The 18,470-nt window shown below is 38.7% G+C and overlaps 3 protein-coding genes across 11 annotated transcripts in view; 1 reads left to right on the forward strand and 2 right to left on the reverse strand.

The window, feature by feature from the left end:
• Positions 1-3,712: 3,712 nt before the first annotated feature.
• On the reverse strand, positions 3,713-10,873 carry ndufs3 (NADH:ubiquinone oxidoreductase core subunit S3). The gene is made up of 7 exons (XM_060859228.1): positions 10,738-10,873; positions 6,884-6,946; positions 6,668-6,765; positions 6,348-6,497; positions 4,751-4,876; positions 4,535-4,654; positions 3,713-4,033 (listed from the first exon to the last, which is right to left on the reverse strand). The coding sequence occupies exons 1-7, from the start codon at positions 10,790-10,792 to the stop codon at positions 3,872-3,874; spliced, it is 774 nt and encodes a 257-aa protein (XP_060715211.1). The 5' UTR covers positions 10,793-10,873; the 3' UTR covers positions 3,713-3,871.
• A 143-nt stretch (positions 10,874-11,016) lies between these two features.
• Positions 11,017-14,515, reverse strand: ptpmt1 (protein tyrosine phosphatase mitochondrial 1). 2 transcript variants are annotated; one of them, XM_060859229.1, is made up of 4 exons: positions 14,261-14,512; positions 13,984-14,064; positions 13,084-13,275; positions 11,017-11,385 (listed from the first exon to the last, which is right to left on the reverse strand). In XM_060859229.1, the coding sequence occupies exons 1-4, from the start codon at positions 14,405-14,407 to the stop codon at positions 11,257-11,259; spliced, it is 549 nt and encodes a 182-aa protein (XP_060715212.1). In that variant the 5' UTR covers positions 14,408-14,512; the 3' UTR covers positions 11,017-11,256. The 2 variants fall into 2 exon arrangements, with proteins under 2 accessions (XP_060715212.1, XP_060715213.1); XM_060859230.1 differs by lacking the exon at positions 13,984-14,064 and having other exon boundaries at positions 14,261-14,515.
• Positions 14,516-15,890: 1,375 nt separating this feature from the next.
• Positions 15,891-18,470, forward strand: part of celf1 (cugbp, Elav-like family member 1) — a 32,339-nt gene continuing 29,759 nt past the window's right edge. For 5 of the 8 annotated variants that reach the window (XM_060859218.1, XM_060859221.1, XM_060859219.1 and 2 more), the window contains exon 1: positions 15,891-16,060. The gene's annotated coding sequence lies outside the window, so the exon portion shown is untranslated. The remainder of the gene's footprint in view (positions 16,061-18,470) is intronic. The other 3 variants (XM_060859220.1, XM_060859222.1, XM_060859225.1) reach the window with 1 other exon arrangement.

Genomic DNA, 18,470 nt, shown 5'->3' on the forward strand with positions numbered 1-18,470 from the left:
ACACAGGATAAAAAAATATATACACACACACGAATATATATATATATGCATATATATATATATATATGCATATATATATATATGCATATATATATATATATATATATATATATATATGCATATATATATATATGCATATATATATATATGCAAAAGATAGGGAAAGAAGTGCTAGTTGAAGTGTTTCCTGAATAAGTAGGTCTTCAACCGCCGTTTGAAAATAGCCAGTGACTCAGCTGTCTGGACCTCTAGGGGAAGTTCATTCCACCACCTTGGTGCCAGAACAGAGAAGAGTCTTGTAGTATACTTGCCTCTTACCCTGAGAGATGGTGGAACCAGTCGAGCAGTGCTGGTAGATCGGAGGGTGACTATTGACTATTAATCGGAAGCTTTTGAGTTCAAATCCCATGACCACCACATTGCCACTGCTCTGCCCCTGATCGTTGTTCTTAACCCTCAATTGCTCAGTTGTATAAATGAGATAACTAAGTTGCTCTGCATAAGGAAAACATATTCTTTATTAGAGGACACATGCTACATTGCTACAGTGTGTAAAGCAATTTTGTGAAGTGTAGAAAAATCCTGAGCAGGTCTGGTTGACCTGCTGAAACTGACTCCGACAGAGGGTTTATTATTAAGGCACAAAAACAACAAAATCCGCTGGCCGTGTCTCAATAAGAATGGCGACAACAGACTGAAGTGACGTCTGAATTTTGATCTATGAGACATTGTAAAATAAGCTTCGAAATTCTGGTTCAAAGCACACATTCACTGAGCCGGACATATTAGTGTTGTTCAGGTGACTGCGAATGTTCAAAACACTAATATTAATAAAGCTAGAAGCATCAATAACTACACAGAGCAGGTTATTACAGAAGGGTTGTAGTGAATTACAAAGACAGATTCATAGTTTAGACTCCAAAACCACAGGCACTATAGACACCTAGAGAGAATAAAAGGTTCTGGTCAGATGAATCATCCTTTATTATACAAGTGAGAGAATGTGAGTGTGACATGTGCCAGGAGAAGGGCACAGTGGGTCGGTTATGCTGAGGGGGGCATTTTTCTGGCATGGTTTGGATTCTCTCTCTAAACCAATACTAAGGTCTTCTCACTGTTCACCATTAACCTATCATGACCCTGCCTCAGCCACAGGGCACAATGACTCACTGGACAATGTGTTGAGGATTAAAATGCTGTAAATAATATGCTCTCGCGTTCAGAGATTTGGGAGAATGTGTCCCAACAGTGCAAACGTACTTCGGAAGAAACCTGTACAGTTACAGAGACATGCAGAATCTATAGCAATGTGCACTGAAGCTGTTGTGCCCGTTTGTAGTGATAACACACTTTATATCACGTTTTCCTTTAAATCTGTCACCCATCCGAATCTAATCTGTTGAACTAATTTCAGAAAGCCATGGAATAAACATCAACCATGGACATTTGCATCCCCTACGAGTCCCCTTCATTTACATAAAATAATAACAAAAACATGCTCAGCATGAAAAACAGCCATATGTGTCAGGTGATGAGTAAGACGTCAGCATATAAGCATATCTTCTACAGTAATTGAGTAATTAAGGTTAATTCAGCATGTAATCACTGTTGTGTATTTGCAGATTTGTAATACGGCAAATTAGGAATAGATTTCCTTTTTATTTGCTTAATAATCACCGTGAAATTTGAATATAAAAATTACTTAGACTCACATTCAGTTTTTTTGCCATGTTTCACAGTGGTATATATAAATTCTTATACATGGGCTTTGGACCCAAAACCACTAGACTATTCTTTCTGCAACACCCTGAACAGGGACAGTAACATCTTTAGCATCCCACTGTCTCTAAGACCGCTCTGATCCACTTCTAGTCTTTATTGTGTCTGTTTCCCCAATTCCCTTTTCTCCTGAGGCCAGGTTGAGCAATGTTGACTCTGCTGAAAGCGCCATTAGTTGCTGTTTCCTGCTCCGTCAAAACCTTGTACATATCTAAAGTAAGGAAAAGATTCTACCTCACAGATCCAACCAACGTATCCTGAAACTTTTAACAGAGAAATGGATCAAACCTTGCCACGAACTCTAGCTGTATTTACACTAACTTCCCAAAATCAGTTTTACAAAATAATTCATTACCTGCTTCTCGTTCTGTTGCTCATATTATTAATTACCTTTCAATCCATGCTCAGAACCCTGCAGTAGTAATTCACAAGGCGTTGGGTCAGACATGTAGAGATATTTGTACACCCAACAAGGCAAGAACGAAGAAATCTGAATACACGGACAGGTGAAAATCATCAGCTAAGAGGTAAAATGTGGGAATGTAATACAAACCAACTGGAGAGATGAAAACTGAACTGTGAGAATGAGAGATAGAATAGAAGCCTTTAGACATTATAGCACAGTGAAATTCTTTCTTTACATATTCCAACTTTAGAGGTTGGGGACAGAGCACATGATACAGCACCACTGGAGCAGTGAGAGTCAAGGGCCTTCCTCAAGGGCCCAACAGTGGCAGCTTGGCAATGATCCTCCAATCAACAACCCAGAGCCTTATTCATTTGATGCACCACTAACCCTTTAAGACCAACATAAAATCTTTAATAAGAGGGGAAAATAACTGATTGTTCTTAAAGGATGAGGTCCTTTACTCTCACTCACTCACTCATTTTCTACCGCTTTATCCAAACTACCTCGGGTCACGGGGAGCCTGTGCCTATCTCAGGCGTCATCGGGCATCAAGGCAGGATACACCCTGGATGGAGTGCCAACCCATCGCAGGGCACACACACACACACACACACACACACACACACTCATTCACTCACACAATCACACACCACGGACAATTTTCCAGAGATGCCAATCAACCTACCATGCATGTCTTTGGACCGGGGGAGGAAACCGGAGTACCCGGAGGAAACCCCCGAGGCACAGGGAGAACATGCAAACTCCACACACACAAGGCGGAGGCGGGAATCAAACCCCCAATCCTGGAGGTGTGAGGCGAACGTGCTAACCACTAAGCTACCGTGCCCCCATGAGGTCCTTTAGTGTACTTTAATTTGTTGGGAAGTTAGAAAATGCTAGGTTATAGTCACACTGGAGTATTTATTACTGCTCATTTGTGATGTTGAGCTAATAGCCAGCTAATGACCAACAGGAGATGTTGGTGTATTTTTGTAATAGAATAACATTAAGTAATTTGCTGCATCTGCTTGTCCTTATTGTGTATATTTTTTCCTTTGCTCCAGGTTCCATCATGTAGTTAATACTTCTGACACGCTGGAGAACAATACACACAGATCAGATTAAATACATGAAGCACAGCTCAGATAACGTAACATCGGGATTCAACAGACACAACAGGCTACGCTGTATTTCAGCTATCTTGAGCAAACAGAATTCATTTGAATATGTCTGAATGGTTGTCTGTATTCTATCTGCCATTGTCCTGCATACACTCCATGCACCGAGGGCAAACTTATGAGCGATAAATTATTTCATTCCGCATCGTTTTTGAACAGTTACAGTTTGTGTGTGAGTTCTAAATGTGCATTTTCCTAACACACCACTTTCGTTAGAATGGGGCAGGGATATATATTGATGAGCAGCATGGGGGAGAGAAGAAGAGGAGGAGGAGGAGGAGGAGGAGGAGAAGGGGGAACATCACAGATCTCAAGCTGTGAAAAAGTCAATGAGGAAGCACAGAAGTTATTTTTGAATTCACTCTTTATTCAGATGCTTGAAAGGTCTCTGAAATAAAGACTGAGATACAGAAGTCAACATATGGTCTCATATTTACATAAATACGGTAGCAGAAAAGGTGTCAGTGTGTGTCACACATTCACCCTCATCAGAAATAAAAGGATGTTACTTTGCAGGTTTGTCCCCAGCCTCTAATTTGGGTGCATCTTTAGACTCCCTGTGTGCTGGAAATGCCTCCCATGGACTGTTCAGGTCAAACTTCCTGAACTCCTGGGCAAGTTCCACAGGCTCTGCTACAACCCTCTTCAGCTCATCATCATAGCGCACCTAAGAGACAAGCACATGCTTCATGAGATATAGAACATATAAACACTCTTCATACTCTAATGCACATCAAATAAATGTACTGTTCAGTTCTTGAATCTGTTAGTTTTCAATAACATCAGTTCTGACAATAGTGTTGGATGTCATTTAAAATCACAGTTATATATTAATAAGCTCTGGGTAATGTTTTTTTTTGTTTTTTTTACTTTAATACTCCAGAACTAAAGGATTTTCCTTCGTGAGACATTTTGGAAGACAGAAATACATATTTTATGAGCAAAAGTGTTGTTTTTTTTAAATAAAAACTGCTTGCTTTGTGTAGTGACTAGCGTAATCTGGTGTTAAAATTGTTGAGCATCATATGGTTGACAGATGTATAACATGGCTTTCATTTAAATAATAACACCGTGCCACCGTGTGTTATACCTTACATATCAGAAGAAATGACTGACTTACTACTTGGGTACTGAAATGACAATTTTGTCGCTGTCTAATTATCTTTACCTCTACGTATCCAGACAGAGGGAAATCTTTTCTAAACGGATGTCCTTCAAATCCATAATCTGTTAGGATTCGTCTCAAATCCGGATGATTTGCAAAGAACACTCCGTACATGTCCCACACCTGAGGTGAAGAGGAAATGTAACGTGATCAGTTACACGTACTATATATTTACACATGTACTGTACATGTGAGTGGGAAGGTGTGATGATGACGTACCTCTCTTTCATACCAGTTGGCTGCTTGATGGACAGAGACAGCCGAGTCCACGGGGGTCAACTCATCTGTGTAAGTCTTTACTCGAATGCGAGAGTTGTAGCGCAGTGACAGCAGATTATACACAAGCTGCAAAACATTGACAAGGTTCTGTTTAATCTGCGAGCCACACATACATATGGATAAAATCAAATACTATGGATAAAATAAAAAGTTGCATTTGATTGTTTTAAAAGTTACTTTAATAATTAAACTGAATGATTTTTTTAACCATCAGCCAAAAGAACAAGGTGGTAAAGTCCGGATTCATACTAGGGAAACAACATGATGTTTGTACTTGACAACCAAAAACCTCCCAGTACTAACAAGTGGTAGTGAAATTTCTTGGACATTTTATTATGTAAAAAATAAATAAATAAAAATTCCTTACATCACATTGTGGTCATAGTGCTATTATGTATCTTAATACATAATAGCACACATAGCAATACTTAGTACACACACACACACACACACACACACACACACACACACACACACACACACACACACACACACACACACACACACACACACACACACACACACACACACACACACACCACTGAAAATCATTTGGTACAACCATGTAGATGAGCACTTTTCCTAAAATATTCATATCGTCGCTGTCGGCCGGAATCCTCGTATCTCCAAAACCATTATTTTTCAGGAAATTAAAAAAAACGCCGTATTTTTTGAGTTATTAATCATTGTATCGTTAAAGTTATTATACCTTATATTGCTATCATATACTGTTGTGTACCAACATTAACACAACATTTTCCCAAAGTCACGTTTTATCGGAGATACAAGCTGTATGACTTGTGAGCAGGGAGATACGAGATTATGATGTCATTGATAAGAACGGTACGGACACAGACGTCGCTGCTGCCAGCAGTGTTCAATAAAGTATGCGGTCATGTTGAGCCTTTTGACAAGAGACAAGGCTTCAATAGTTAACCAAAGCTAATGACTGTAGTTACATACATCTTCCTAAACTCTATTTTAAAGGTTTAAGAACTATAAGTGATGCAATACAAAACACGATAAGCTCTCCAGCGAAGTGAAGAAGAGGTGGAGTTACGAGGTTTCTCAGATAGTTGAAGTGTCCAATGGAGTTAAGAGATTTGCGCTCAAGCTATTTTCAAGACTTTAGATTGGTTAATAACTTGTAAAAATAACAGACCCACGTGGGGACTGACCAATAGCATCGATATGTGAAAAAATATGAAATTGACCAAATTTGGACATACGAGGTTTCCGCCCGACAGCGACGATATTTTTGCATAAAAGGTATTTATTCATGTATTTAATATATATTAATATTCTATAATAATATTTATTTACTTCTGATCGTTCTGAGACTATCAAATAAAAGCACATTTGACGTGAGTTTCACTTAATGCGCATTATAGACCGTCAACAAAAACGGGACTTCATTTAAAAGATTATCCAGAATCAGCTGTCAATCAATTCACAGCATTTTTTTTTTTGTTTTGCAAATTCAAATGTGCAAGTGTATTAGAAGTATTTACTGGCTTCAGGCTGCGTGTGTTCTGACCTCAAAGCGGTTTTGCCGTGCGGGAACGTCAACTGCAGTGAGGTCAATCATGTTGCGGAACTGGGCGTTGGTGTGATCCCGAAGGAAAGTCAGCACAGGTACGACTCCCTCTGGGTGGATCATAACTTCCAGCTCATTGTAGCAGGTTACCTTAAAGATACACACATCTCATATTAGATGAACAAAGATTGTGATCTCACAGCGAATAAGAAATGTTTACGGCATGAATAGCTGCTATGAAAGTCAGTTACAATGTAAGAATTAAAGTTGGTATATTTATAGAAAGCCAGTGAGATAAAAAGTTGATCTGATCAAGATACCTGAACTTGTTGCACATATTTGGGAAGAATTTCAGCCACGTATTCCCCAAACTGGGACAGCTGGTTATGAGTCACTGCATCCGTGGGCCTAATTGTAGCTATAATGCAGATTACAGCAGAGTTAAAACCTAATAGACTGACAGGAAATATTTCTATAGACATTAATGCTATAAAAAATAAACTGAACATAAGAACATAGATATTACTGCTACTCACGTCTCGACTCAGTTGCTGTTGCTTCAGAACGAGCTGGGATCAGTGCAGCATTACGACTCACAGCTATAACACAGTGACGCAGCAATTCATTAACTATCACTAACCAACTAACTACAGACAACATACACAAAAATATTCTACATCGTTACATACAAGTCATCTGTCCTCGATGCAGACACACACAACACACCCCATATCCACTGGAATACTAATTACTTCAAAAGTTATATAAGTATATAATGCAAATAATTAAACAACCAACTTAACATTTCAGCAAATGGTGGACATAAAATGAAATAAATTTAAAAAAAAATAATAATATGAATAAACAAACAAATAAAAACTACAACAACAACTGTGGGCCCAGTGATGGACGGGGGATTAGAACTCACAACCTTCCGATTGGTAGTCCAACACCATCCCCATAGGTCAGGACATTGGAATTATTAAATGTACAAGCAAACAATTTACTACCAGTGAAGACAAATGTGTAATTACTTTCTACAATAGCTGTACTCATGTTCGATGAAGAGATGCGATGTCACACAACACGCCTCAGAAAATCATAAACTCTTCTGAATATTGCTGCTTTGCTTGATTTTGCATTATTGTCTATAATCACAAAATTGGGCTGGGATTTATGTGATAATTATGTGATGAGTCCTAGCAAAAAAAAGAAATGTTAAACCTAAAGTCAGTTTTCCTGTCAGGTGTCAATAGTTATTGATCAAAACATTTAGGAGATACAACAATAACCACTTTGTTTGGCTACTATGACAAGATCCCACGTAATATTTTGAATATGTTCTTCAAAATGTCAAAGCCTATTGTTTTAGTAAGGAGTTGGACAAACAAGAGCGCAAACAATTCAAATTTAGGTTTAAATCTCCTGATCACAGTCTCTGAAACTGTATTGAAGACAGAAACACTGTTCTTCCAAAAGATATTCCCTCTTCAAAACATTTATACTTCTCAGGCACTTCAGTGAGCACTGGGAAGAGACATGAGGGTATACTGGGGAAAATAAACTCTCCCATTAGAACAGAAATGCTTTCTCAGAGGATAAAGATGTAATAAATGCCTCAAAAGAAAAACAGTCACCCATCTGTAGAATAACTTCAGACCATCATGACTGAGATTATAGAGAATAGAGCTGGATTACACATCAACTTTGAGATGATATTTTTAGCCTTATCACATTGTTATTAATGTTTGTTCATGTCTACTCTAGTGAACTTATACTCAAGCCAGCAATTATAATAAATTATATTTACATTTTTTATATATAATGTACAAATGTACACAACTTGGTCTCATACAACTTAAAACCCCTCAAGTCTCTCTTCAAGAAAACATTGAAAATTCTAGACAGGAAGCCTATAAATTTTCATCACTGTAATATTCTAAGTAAATATAATATTTGACATCTTGACAGTTATCAGACGTTTTTGGATGTCCGTCTCATTTTTAAAGTTTTGAATGGACTTGCCCCGTCACCATTAAGAGACTTTATACACAAAAACTAACATTAAAGTAAACACTAGAGCATTAACCAGAGGAGACAATGGCGTAGTAACCAGTAATGTACAATGGCGCAGAACTAAATTTAGCCAAATGGTGGTGTCTATCAGAGGCACACAGTCATGGAATACATTACCAGCTCAAGTTAGGAATTGTGACAATTACTTAACCTTTAAAAAAAATAAAACAACGGCTGAAATCAAACCAGCGATGTACCTATATGTAAAAATAATTCTCATTGGATGTTTGTTAATAGTGGCCTTTTAACTTCTATGTGACTGCTGTTTACTGTACTTAGTCTTTGTTGTTCTGTGTAATAGGTCTGTATGCATGTTGTTATGTTTGTAAGTAATTTGTATTTTGTGTTTTATGATACCTGCCTTAGGACAACGGATAAAATTTAGGTATTGTGCTAATTCCGGCATATTTACATTGATGCTCATTGCTGATTTGTTGATCAATGTGCACTGTCCTAATTCAAATAAAAATAAATAAATAAAATAAAATATATACATACATACACACAAATATAGACATATACACACACACACACACACATACATACAAATATAGACATATATACACACACACAGATTATATATATAAAAAACAGCTTTTTTCCTAGAGCTGTCTCTTTATTGAACTCTGCCCCTTGCTGATCCTACTGTCCTTCATTCTACTGCCAACCTCCACCCCACACACACACACACCCCTCACACTTTGTTATTGCACAAATGGACTGTCTACACAAAGACCTATCATCACTTTTGCTCATTTGCTCATTTCTCACCCCACAATTAGTTATTGCACTAATGGACTGTTACATAAAACTATGCTCATTTGCACACTTGCTCTTCTTTTTTTTTTGCATTGCTGCTCACCATTGCCTTACATTGTATATACCCACCTGATTTCTATTCATAGTAACAGAAATATATTATATTATGTTCATAGTACATATCCCACTGTATATTTTGGTTATAGTAATAACAACATATTGTTTATAGCACACACCCTTCTGTAAATTTTAGTTTATAGTAATAGACATCTGTATATTATATTCATAGCACATATACTGTGTGTATATATATATATATATATATATATATATATATATATATATATATATATATATATATATATATTCATCTGTATATTATATTCATAGCACATATATATTCATCTGTATATTATATTCATAGCACATATATATTCATCTGTATATTATATTCATAGCACATATACTGTATATATATATATATATATATATATATATATATATATATATATATATATATATATATATATATTCATCTTTATATTATATTCATAGCACATATATTCATCTGTATATTATATTCATAGCACATATATATTCATCTGTATATTATATTCATAGCACATATATATTCATCTGTATATTATATTCATAGCACATATATATGCATCTCTTTATTATATTCATAGAACATACATATCTGTAAATTACTGTTTATAGTAATAGCCATATATTTTGCTACAGCACATATCCTTCTGTAAATCTGTATATTTGTTCATAGTACGCACACTTCTGTAAATCACTCCATATTACCACTTATTTAAATCTTGTACAAACTGTATATCCTGCACTTGCTGCTATTGCACTCTGTTTAGACCTAAACTGCATTTCGTTGCCTTGTACTTGTGTAATGACAATAAAGTTGAATCTAATCTAAAATGTAATCTATCTATCTATCTACCTATCTACCTACCTACCTACCTATATATATATATATATATATATATATATATATATATATATATATATATATATATACACACACATACATACACATACATACATACACACACACACACACACAGATATATACACACATATACAGTATATACATATATTTTATTGATTACTTTTTTATTGTTTTTAGTGACGGAGAGCCTCCAGATTTTACATAATAAATAACTTATTGCTATTAAATAATAATCTGTTCTGTCATTTCTAAAGCAGCAACATTTTCCGTATTAAAAACCTTTTATGTCCTTTTTTTTGTCGCGTTAATTTGGCCAAATACCAAACAGCTCCCTATTCGACTATAAAGTGCACGATACAGAGTACAGACGCCATGAACTCCTGCACTTTGTAGGGCACTTGTGTAGGGAGCGAAGATCCGTTTAGTGTTCAGCTCAACCTCACTGTACAGTTAGCACTTAGCTTTGTAGCTACACCAAAGGTCACAAGCAGTAAACAACACAGATCGGTCAAAGTTAGACCGACGCCTATAAACTCGATAAACCACGTTTATTACGCAAAGCTGTTATATACATTCGTCACTTACCGTTTAAGGTTCTACTTAAAGGTCCGCGAGTGAGCCTAAGCAAGGAAGCCGCCATTTTGACTCAATCGACCAGAGTCTTCTTCGCTGTTATTTCTTTAATGTTTTATGTTGCTGAAGCACCGATGGCACCACCAGCAGGCGAAACAGCGAATAACCACTAACACGAAAACATCTCTTCACTCTCACACGCATTTCTTTACTTCAAAAAGCAAAAGAGACATAAATCATTCGTTTTATTTCTAACTCTGCAAATCTACTGCATATATAAAGAGCTCCAAATAGGACAACTTGTAAAATATTTAATTGTTTCAACACTGAACAGACAAGTACAAAGAATAAAGACATTGTACACAAATCTTTCCTTTTCACAAGCTCACGTATACACACGTGTGTGTAGAAATTAACATATCAGTAAGGGAAATAAAATGCTTAATTTAAAAAAAAAAAAAAAGATTGCATGCTGATTGCAAACAGGCCACAAGCTAGACCACAGGAACACAGGAATTTGTATACAACACATCATGACTCTGGTCCACACACTTGCTGATGATACTTGTCTAGCACGTCACGCTGAGCAGATCGGATCAGGACGTGCGGTCGGACGGCTGCTAACGAGTTACAGGCCTTGTCTGGGCTCCAGCAGTGGATCTACACACACACAAAAAACACAATACAGAAATGACAGTGATTACATGGAAATGTACTTTGTGGGTGTGTTTTTAAAAAAAAAACTGTGAAAGTGTTCTAAAGTGACAGAAATGGATAAGCATGAGAATTCTTTTGTAATTACACAACAGTTACACAACACACACCGACAGAGACAGACACACACACCGACAGAGACAGACACACACACACACAGACACAGACACACACACCGACAGACACAGACACACACACACACAGACACACACACACCGACAGACACAGACACACACACACAAACAGACACAGACACACACACAGACAGACACACACACACAGACACCGACACACACACCGACAGACACAGACACACACACCGACAGACACAGACACACACACACTGACAGAGACAGACACATACACACTGACAGACACAGACACACACACCAACAGACACAGACACACACACACCAACAGACAGACACAGACACACCGACAGACACACACACACACCGACAGACACACACACACACCGACAGACACACACACACACACCGACAGACACAGACACCCACACACAGACAGACACAGACACACACACACAGACAGACACAGACACACACACAGACACCGACAGACACAGACACACACCGACAGACACAGACACACACACACACTGACAGAGACAGACACATACACACTGACAGACACAGACACACACACCAACAGACACAGACACCCACACACCGACAGACACAGACACACACACCGACAGACACAGACACCCACACACCGACAGACACAGACACACACAGACAGACACAGACACACAGACAGACACAGACACACACACACAGACAGACACAGACACACAGACACACACACACTGACAGAGACAGACACATACACACTGACACCGACAGACACAGACACACACCGACAGACACAGACACACACACACTGACAGAGACAGACACATACACACTGACAGACACAGACACACACACCAACAGACACAGACACACACACACACCGACAGACACACACACACCGACAGACACACACACACACACCGACAGACCCAGACACACACACCGACAGACCCAGACACACACACCGACAGACACAGACACACACACACACCGACAGACAGACACCCACACAGACAGACACAGACACCCACACACCGACAGACACAGACACAGACACACCAACAGACACAGACACACACACACACACAGACAGACACAGACACACGCACCGACAGACACACACACGCACCGACAGACACACACGCACCGACAGACAGACACCGACAGACACAGACACACACACACCCACACACCGACAGACACAGACACACACACCGACAGACACACACACCGACAGACACACACACACCGACAAACAGACACACACACACTGACAGACACAGACACACGCACTGACAGACACAGACACACACACACCGACAAACAGACACACACACTGACAGACACAGACACGCACGCACACACTGACAGACACGCATACGCACGCACACACTGACAGACACGCATACGCACACACACTGACAGACACGCATACGCACACACACTGACAGACACACACTGACGGACACACACTGACAGACACACACTGACAGACACACACTGACAGACACACACTGACAGACACACACTGACAGACACACATACTCACCCTGATGAGGTAGGCAGCAGCCAGAGTGGCACTGCGAGAACGTCCTGCTTTGCAGTGGATGTAGACACTGGTGCCCTGATCACGGTGTTTCAGAACAAACTCAACCCCTTTGTGAATGTGTTCCAGACTGGGAACTCCTGTCAGATCCACTGTGCTGAGTCTGATCTGCTCGACACCTTCGGCTTGCCACTCCTACAAGACCACATGGACAATCAGCATGTAAGTCCAAGTCATATTTATGTCCTTAGATTATTCCTGTCATTACAAATAAATGATGAGGACAGTCTATACATATAAAAACTTTACATATACTCACACTCATATTACACCCTATGAGGACATACATCTTATTACATCTCTTAATAAAGCCTTGACAGGTTTTACAGCTTAACACAGACGCACAGGCAGGCAGAAGCACAGGCAGGCAGACGCACAGGCAGGCAGACCCACAGGCAGGCAGACGCACAGGCAGACAGACAGACAGACGCACAGGCTGACAGGCGCACAGGCAGACAGACAGACAGACGCACAGGCAGACAGACAGGCAGGCGCACAGGCAGACAGACGCACAGGCAGACAGGCGCACAGGCAGGCAGGCGCACAGGCAGGCAGGCGCACAGGCAGACAGACAGACAGACAGACGCACAGGCAGACAGACAGGCAGGCGCACAGGCAGACAGACGCACAGGCAGACAGGCGCACAGGCAGACAGGCGCACAGGCAGACAGGCGCACAGGCAGGCAGGCGCACAGGCAGGCAGGCGCACAGGCAGACAGACAGACAGACGCACAGGCTGACAGGCGCACAGGCAGACAGACAGACAGACGCACAGGCAGACAGACAGACAGACAGACAAGACAGACGCACAGGCAGACAGACAGACAGACGCACAGTCCTCACCTCTGCTGAATTACAGAAAAACACTGTTTCATATTCTTCGTTCATAGTGATCACCCCTCGAACATTTTCTGCTTGAACCAGCTGCAATAAATCAGACATTTACAAGACTGATATTAAAACAGAGAAGAAAATTATATATAAATGATTTCAAAGCAGAAAAAAAAAACTTTAATAGCAGAGAAGACATTTATAAAATGTTTGATTAGTAGAAGAACCTAAATATGAGTGTACACATGCAGCATTGTAAAGTTCCCACAGTCACAACACAGAGACTCACGTGTTCAGTCATGGACCTGAAGGGAAGAGCACCCAAAATGACAGTGTGGTCCACACGATCAAACCACCGCCGAGACGACACTTTCTCCATCAACACATTGTACGCCAGTGTGGGGTAAAATAAAGCCCTCGCTAATAAACCTGACATGGTTCCTATTATTTAGACCCATTAATATGCTTCTTAAAAACACTTGTCATTATTTATCTGAGGGGTCGTCACACAAATACTTCGTTAGAAGTGACACAAGTGAGGAGCTACCTGTCGCCACCTGCTGGACCGGAGGAAGTGCAAGACAAACTGGGGAATTATAATAAGAAGCAAATAAATATACACATACATACATACAAATATTTATATACATACTTACACACATGCATACATACACACACATACATACATACACATATTTATATACATACATACATACATACACATATTTATATACATACACACACGCATACATACACACACAAACATACATATATTTATATACATACATACACGCACATATACACCTACATACACACACATACACACACATATACACATACATAACCACATACATACACACACACATACATACATACATACACACACAAACATACACACATACATACATACACACACACAAACACATACATACACACATACATACACAAATGTACATAGATACACACATACATACACACACATACATACATACATACATACACACACACACATACCCACATACATACATACATACATACATACATACATACACACACACACACACACACACACATATACCTACATACATACATACACACATACACACACACATATACATAAATACACACATACATATACACACACACACACATACACACATACATACCAGGGCTCTCAGGTTTTGAAGACAGGCATGAGTGACATCTCCAACCCCAAAACCTTCAGTTTTGTCTTACAGGTTCTTTCCTACCTTTAATAATAATAATGACATTAAAGAGGAATATTACTGTAGATTTTGTAACAGTTCATGGCATTTCTTGATTAAACAAAAACAGAAAATATTTAAATGCTTTTAGTGTTTGTACAGATAAAAAAAATAAAATAAATAATAATAATAATAATAATAATAATAATAATAATAATAATAATAATAATTGTTTTTACATTTCTGTTCACCTGTAGCCAACAATCAACAATAAACAGATATATACACTCGTGAGTTTGTTTACATAGTGCATTAATATTAATTAATTTATTAATTAATGCTTGTATAACAGTATTCTTTCCTCCTGTGTCGTTTTATATTTAACCTTTCATTTCACTTCTAAGTTAACACACCCCAAGTGTTTTCCTCACGTCAATGACGAGCCTTCTTTGAATTATATTGATTGTAATAATAAACACGTGACTAAAATGTCCATTTTAGCTTGAGGGGGGGAGTCGATATGGTTCACGCTCGATAATATTTAACACTTCGTTCGGTTTGAGGTAAATGAAATAAAAATTGATATGAAACAACCTAAACGCAGATCACGGTGTGTAACTGTGTCGCTTTATGATAGAATTTAACCTTACATTCTACCGATGACTCCACCCCACACCCCTTTCCTAAGTGTTAATGGTAAATGCAGGAAAGACAGCCATTTTACACTGTCCCTGCTAGAAAGTGGGCTGTCGTTGGAAGACGTGCTTAGACAAAAATAATTAGCTGAAACAAATCCCACAAGTAAAAAAAGAAAATCAAAAAAAACAAAACAAAAGCCGTTCCACCGCGTTAGAGCACTTACAGATAAAAGTGGACTACAAAGGGTGAGTCTAAATTTTATTTTTTCCATATTGTGAAACATGCCCGTTTTGGGGGAAAACGCTGACTACCTCTTATCAGCGAATTAGCTCGTTAGCAAGTTAGCTAGCTCTCCGTGCTAGCCGCTAACTTGTTTACTGTAGTCCTCATGTAGCTCGCTAAGTAACATACGTCACTGTAAAGGCGAGCTGGTTGGAAATAAAGCTTATAAAAATAACTTGTATAAGCGGTCGGTTAGTCGGTTAGATTTTATTCCCAGTGCACAAAGGAGCCGTTGAGACAAAGATGACTAGTGAATAGTCGCTAACTAGCTTTCTGTCTGCACCCGAGCTCAACGTCAACGCGTTTAATTCTTAACGTGTGTGTAATCTGAGTGTCGAAGGAGGTCGTGTTTGTGTTTGGTGCAGGACAAGCACGAAAAAAAAACAAACAAAATAAAAAATAAACCGTGGTTATTTGTCTCTTTCTTTTACACTCAGGGTAGAAATAATGATAAATAAGCAGAGACGTTAAGTTGTGCAACAGCTAGCCACGATGCTAAGCGTTGCCTGCTGTAAGGCCTGTGTCTTGTGTTCTCGCTGTTTCTGGGTTCCCTGCTTTTTAATTCAGCCTGAACATGATATATAAAATAAAAAAACATTTTTGTACTGATTTTACTACTTAAACTTTCACCGTTAGGTATAAAATGTATAAGTATATTTAGGTGACTGTGCAGCATTAGCTTTAGCATGCTAGCTTACCGTAAGTGGCGCCACACACACCCATTCTGGTGTTTTTAACGTTGACCGATGGACCTGAGCATTTAGCTTGGTCCTGCTTTTCATATAGATTAATTTTTATATAGTTCTCATAATGCAAAACGTGTCTTTTAGACGTTAGTGTTCGTGTAAGGCGTTTTTGGAGAAGTGGAGGTCCTTGGCCTGCTTTCTTTATTAGGCCAGGCCTTTTCACCAGGTACGGACCTCGAGGAATAAAGAGGGTCATGTAGGGATTTAACAATAGACAAATTATTCACCAGTCTATCAAATAGGAACGTGATGTTACACCGAGGTGTTTACGTTAGGATACTGATGCATTGATGAATTAGCACTAGCTGAATGAATGTATAACGTGTGAACCTGGCCATGTGGGTTTTGCTCTCGGCACACTGTACAGGACATTTGAACCTTGGCAGTGTATAGAGTAAAGCAGAGCTTCTCAAACACCATGTGGTCCAGGACCCCCTGAAATGCATGTGAAATTTCACAGATCCCACAACATAGATTTATTTCACAAACAATATTTAAATGTATCTATTTATTAGGGCATTAAATCATTAGTTTCAGGATGGTTGTGTGTGTGTGTGTGTGTGTGTGTGTGTATATACGTTTGAGTTATTTGGGTTCAATTCAAAAGACCAGACAAGTCTAATAGGTATTATAACTCAATAATTAATTAAAAAATAGTCAATCACTTTGCAATGGTTCACACTAAACTGTTATATAAAGAAATTCTCCACCCTGTAAATTTTTTATTCATTAACTACTTTAGCATTAGTCTATGCATTCTTTAGCCTTTAGTCTTTAGCATTAGTCTATTAGGCTATGAACATTAGTGTGTGCCGACCCTTAAATCACCATCTTCTTATGATTGTTAGGATTTGATATGACAACCTCCACTTTTTAGGCTTTAGCTTCTCTTCTAGAGGAGTCGACGTGTAAGTAAACTTAAGTTTAGTTTGAGACAGATGGCAGAGAGCACATATTACCGCTGAACCTGCGTAACTCGATCAGCTGTTGTCTATATTTATACCTAAAGACCACTTAAACAGTTTGTTTAAGGCATTAAGTGAAGCATTTCTTCCCTTTTCTGTCCTGGGGAAAGCAAAAATAAATAAATTAAAATTAAACTCAAGAACAGAGTAACGTATGCACTAGACATTTCGAAGTACAAGGCAAACTTTTTCCTTTCCTAGTATCTGCAAAGCTAGCAGCTTGGACTTTCAGTCTCTTTGTAGACAGTATTTTGGCTTGGTATGACTGGACATTTGGTAGAATATGAGCTAACTACATTGACTTAACCACGGGGGAAAACTTTAGAGCTCTACATTCTTATTTGTTGTTATTTTTGCCACACGTCAAAACTAATTAGAAAACAAATAAGTAGCTTACCTTGAAAAATACTGTTTCATATTTAAAATAAATATTGGTTAAAAGTTCTCTTGGATAATCTTGGTACTTCAAAGTGTTAGCCAATCATTTTCCACCAGAATCCATCATTTATATATCCGGTGATAAAACTCGAAGCTCTGGAGTCTAAATTTTAAAGCTTCATCTTCTTTCTCACTTCTGGAGGAAGAATTCAAAATGTATTTTGAGCTCTGTCCATGTCCACTGCACAGATTAATCATTCATATGTATATCAAATCTTTACACG

Source organism: Tachysurus vachellii, chromosome 23 (genome assembly GCF_030014155.1).
Source record: "Tachysurus vachellii isolate PV-2020 chromosome 23, HZAU_Pvac_v1, whole genome shotgun sequence".
Classification (NCBI taxonomy): Eukaryota; Metazoa; Chordata; class Actinopteri; order Siluriformes; family Bagridae; genus Tachysurus; species Tachysurus vachellii.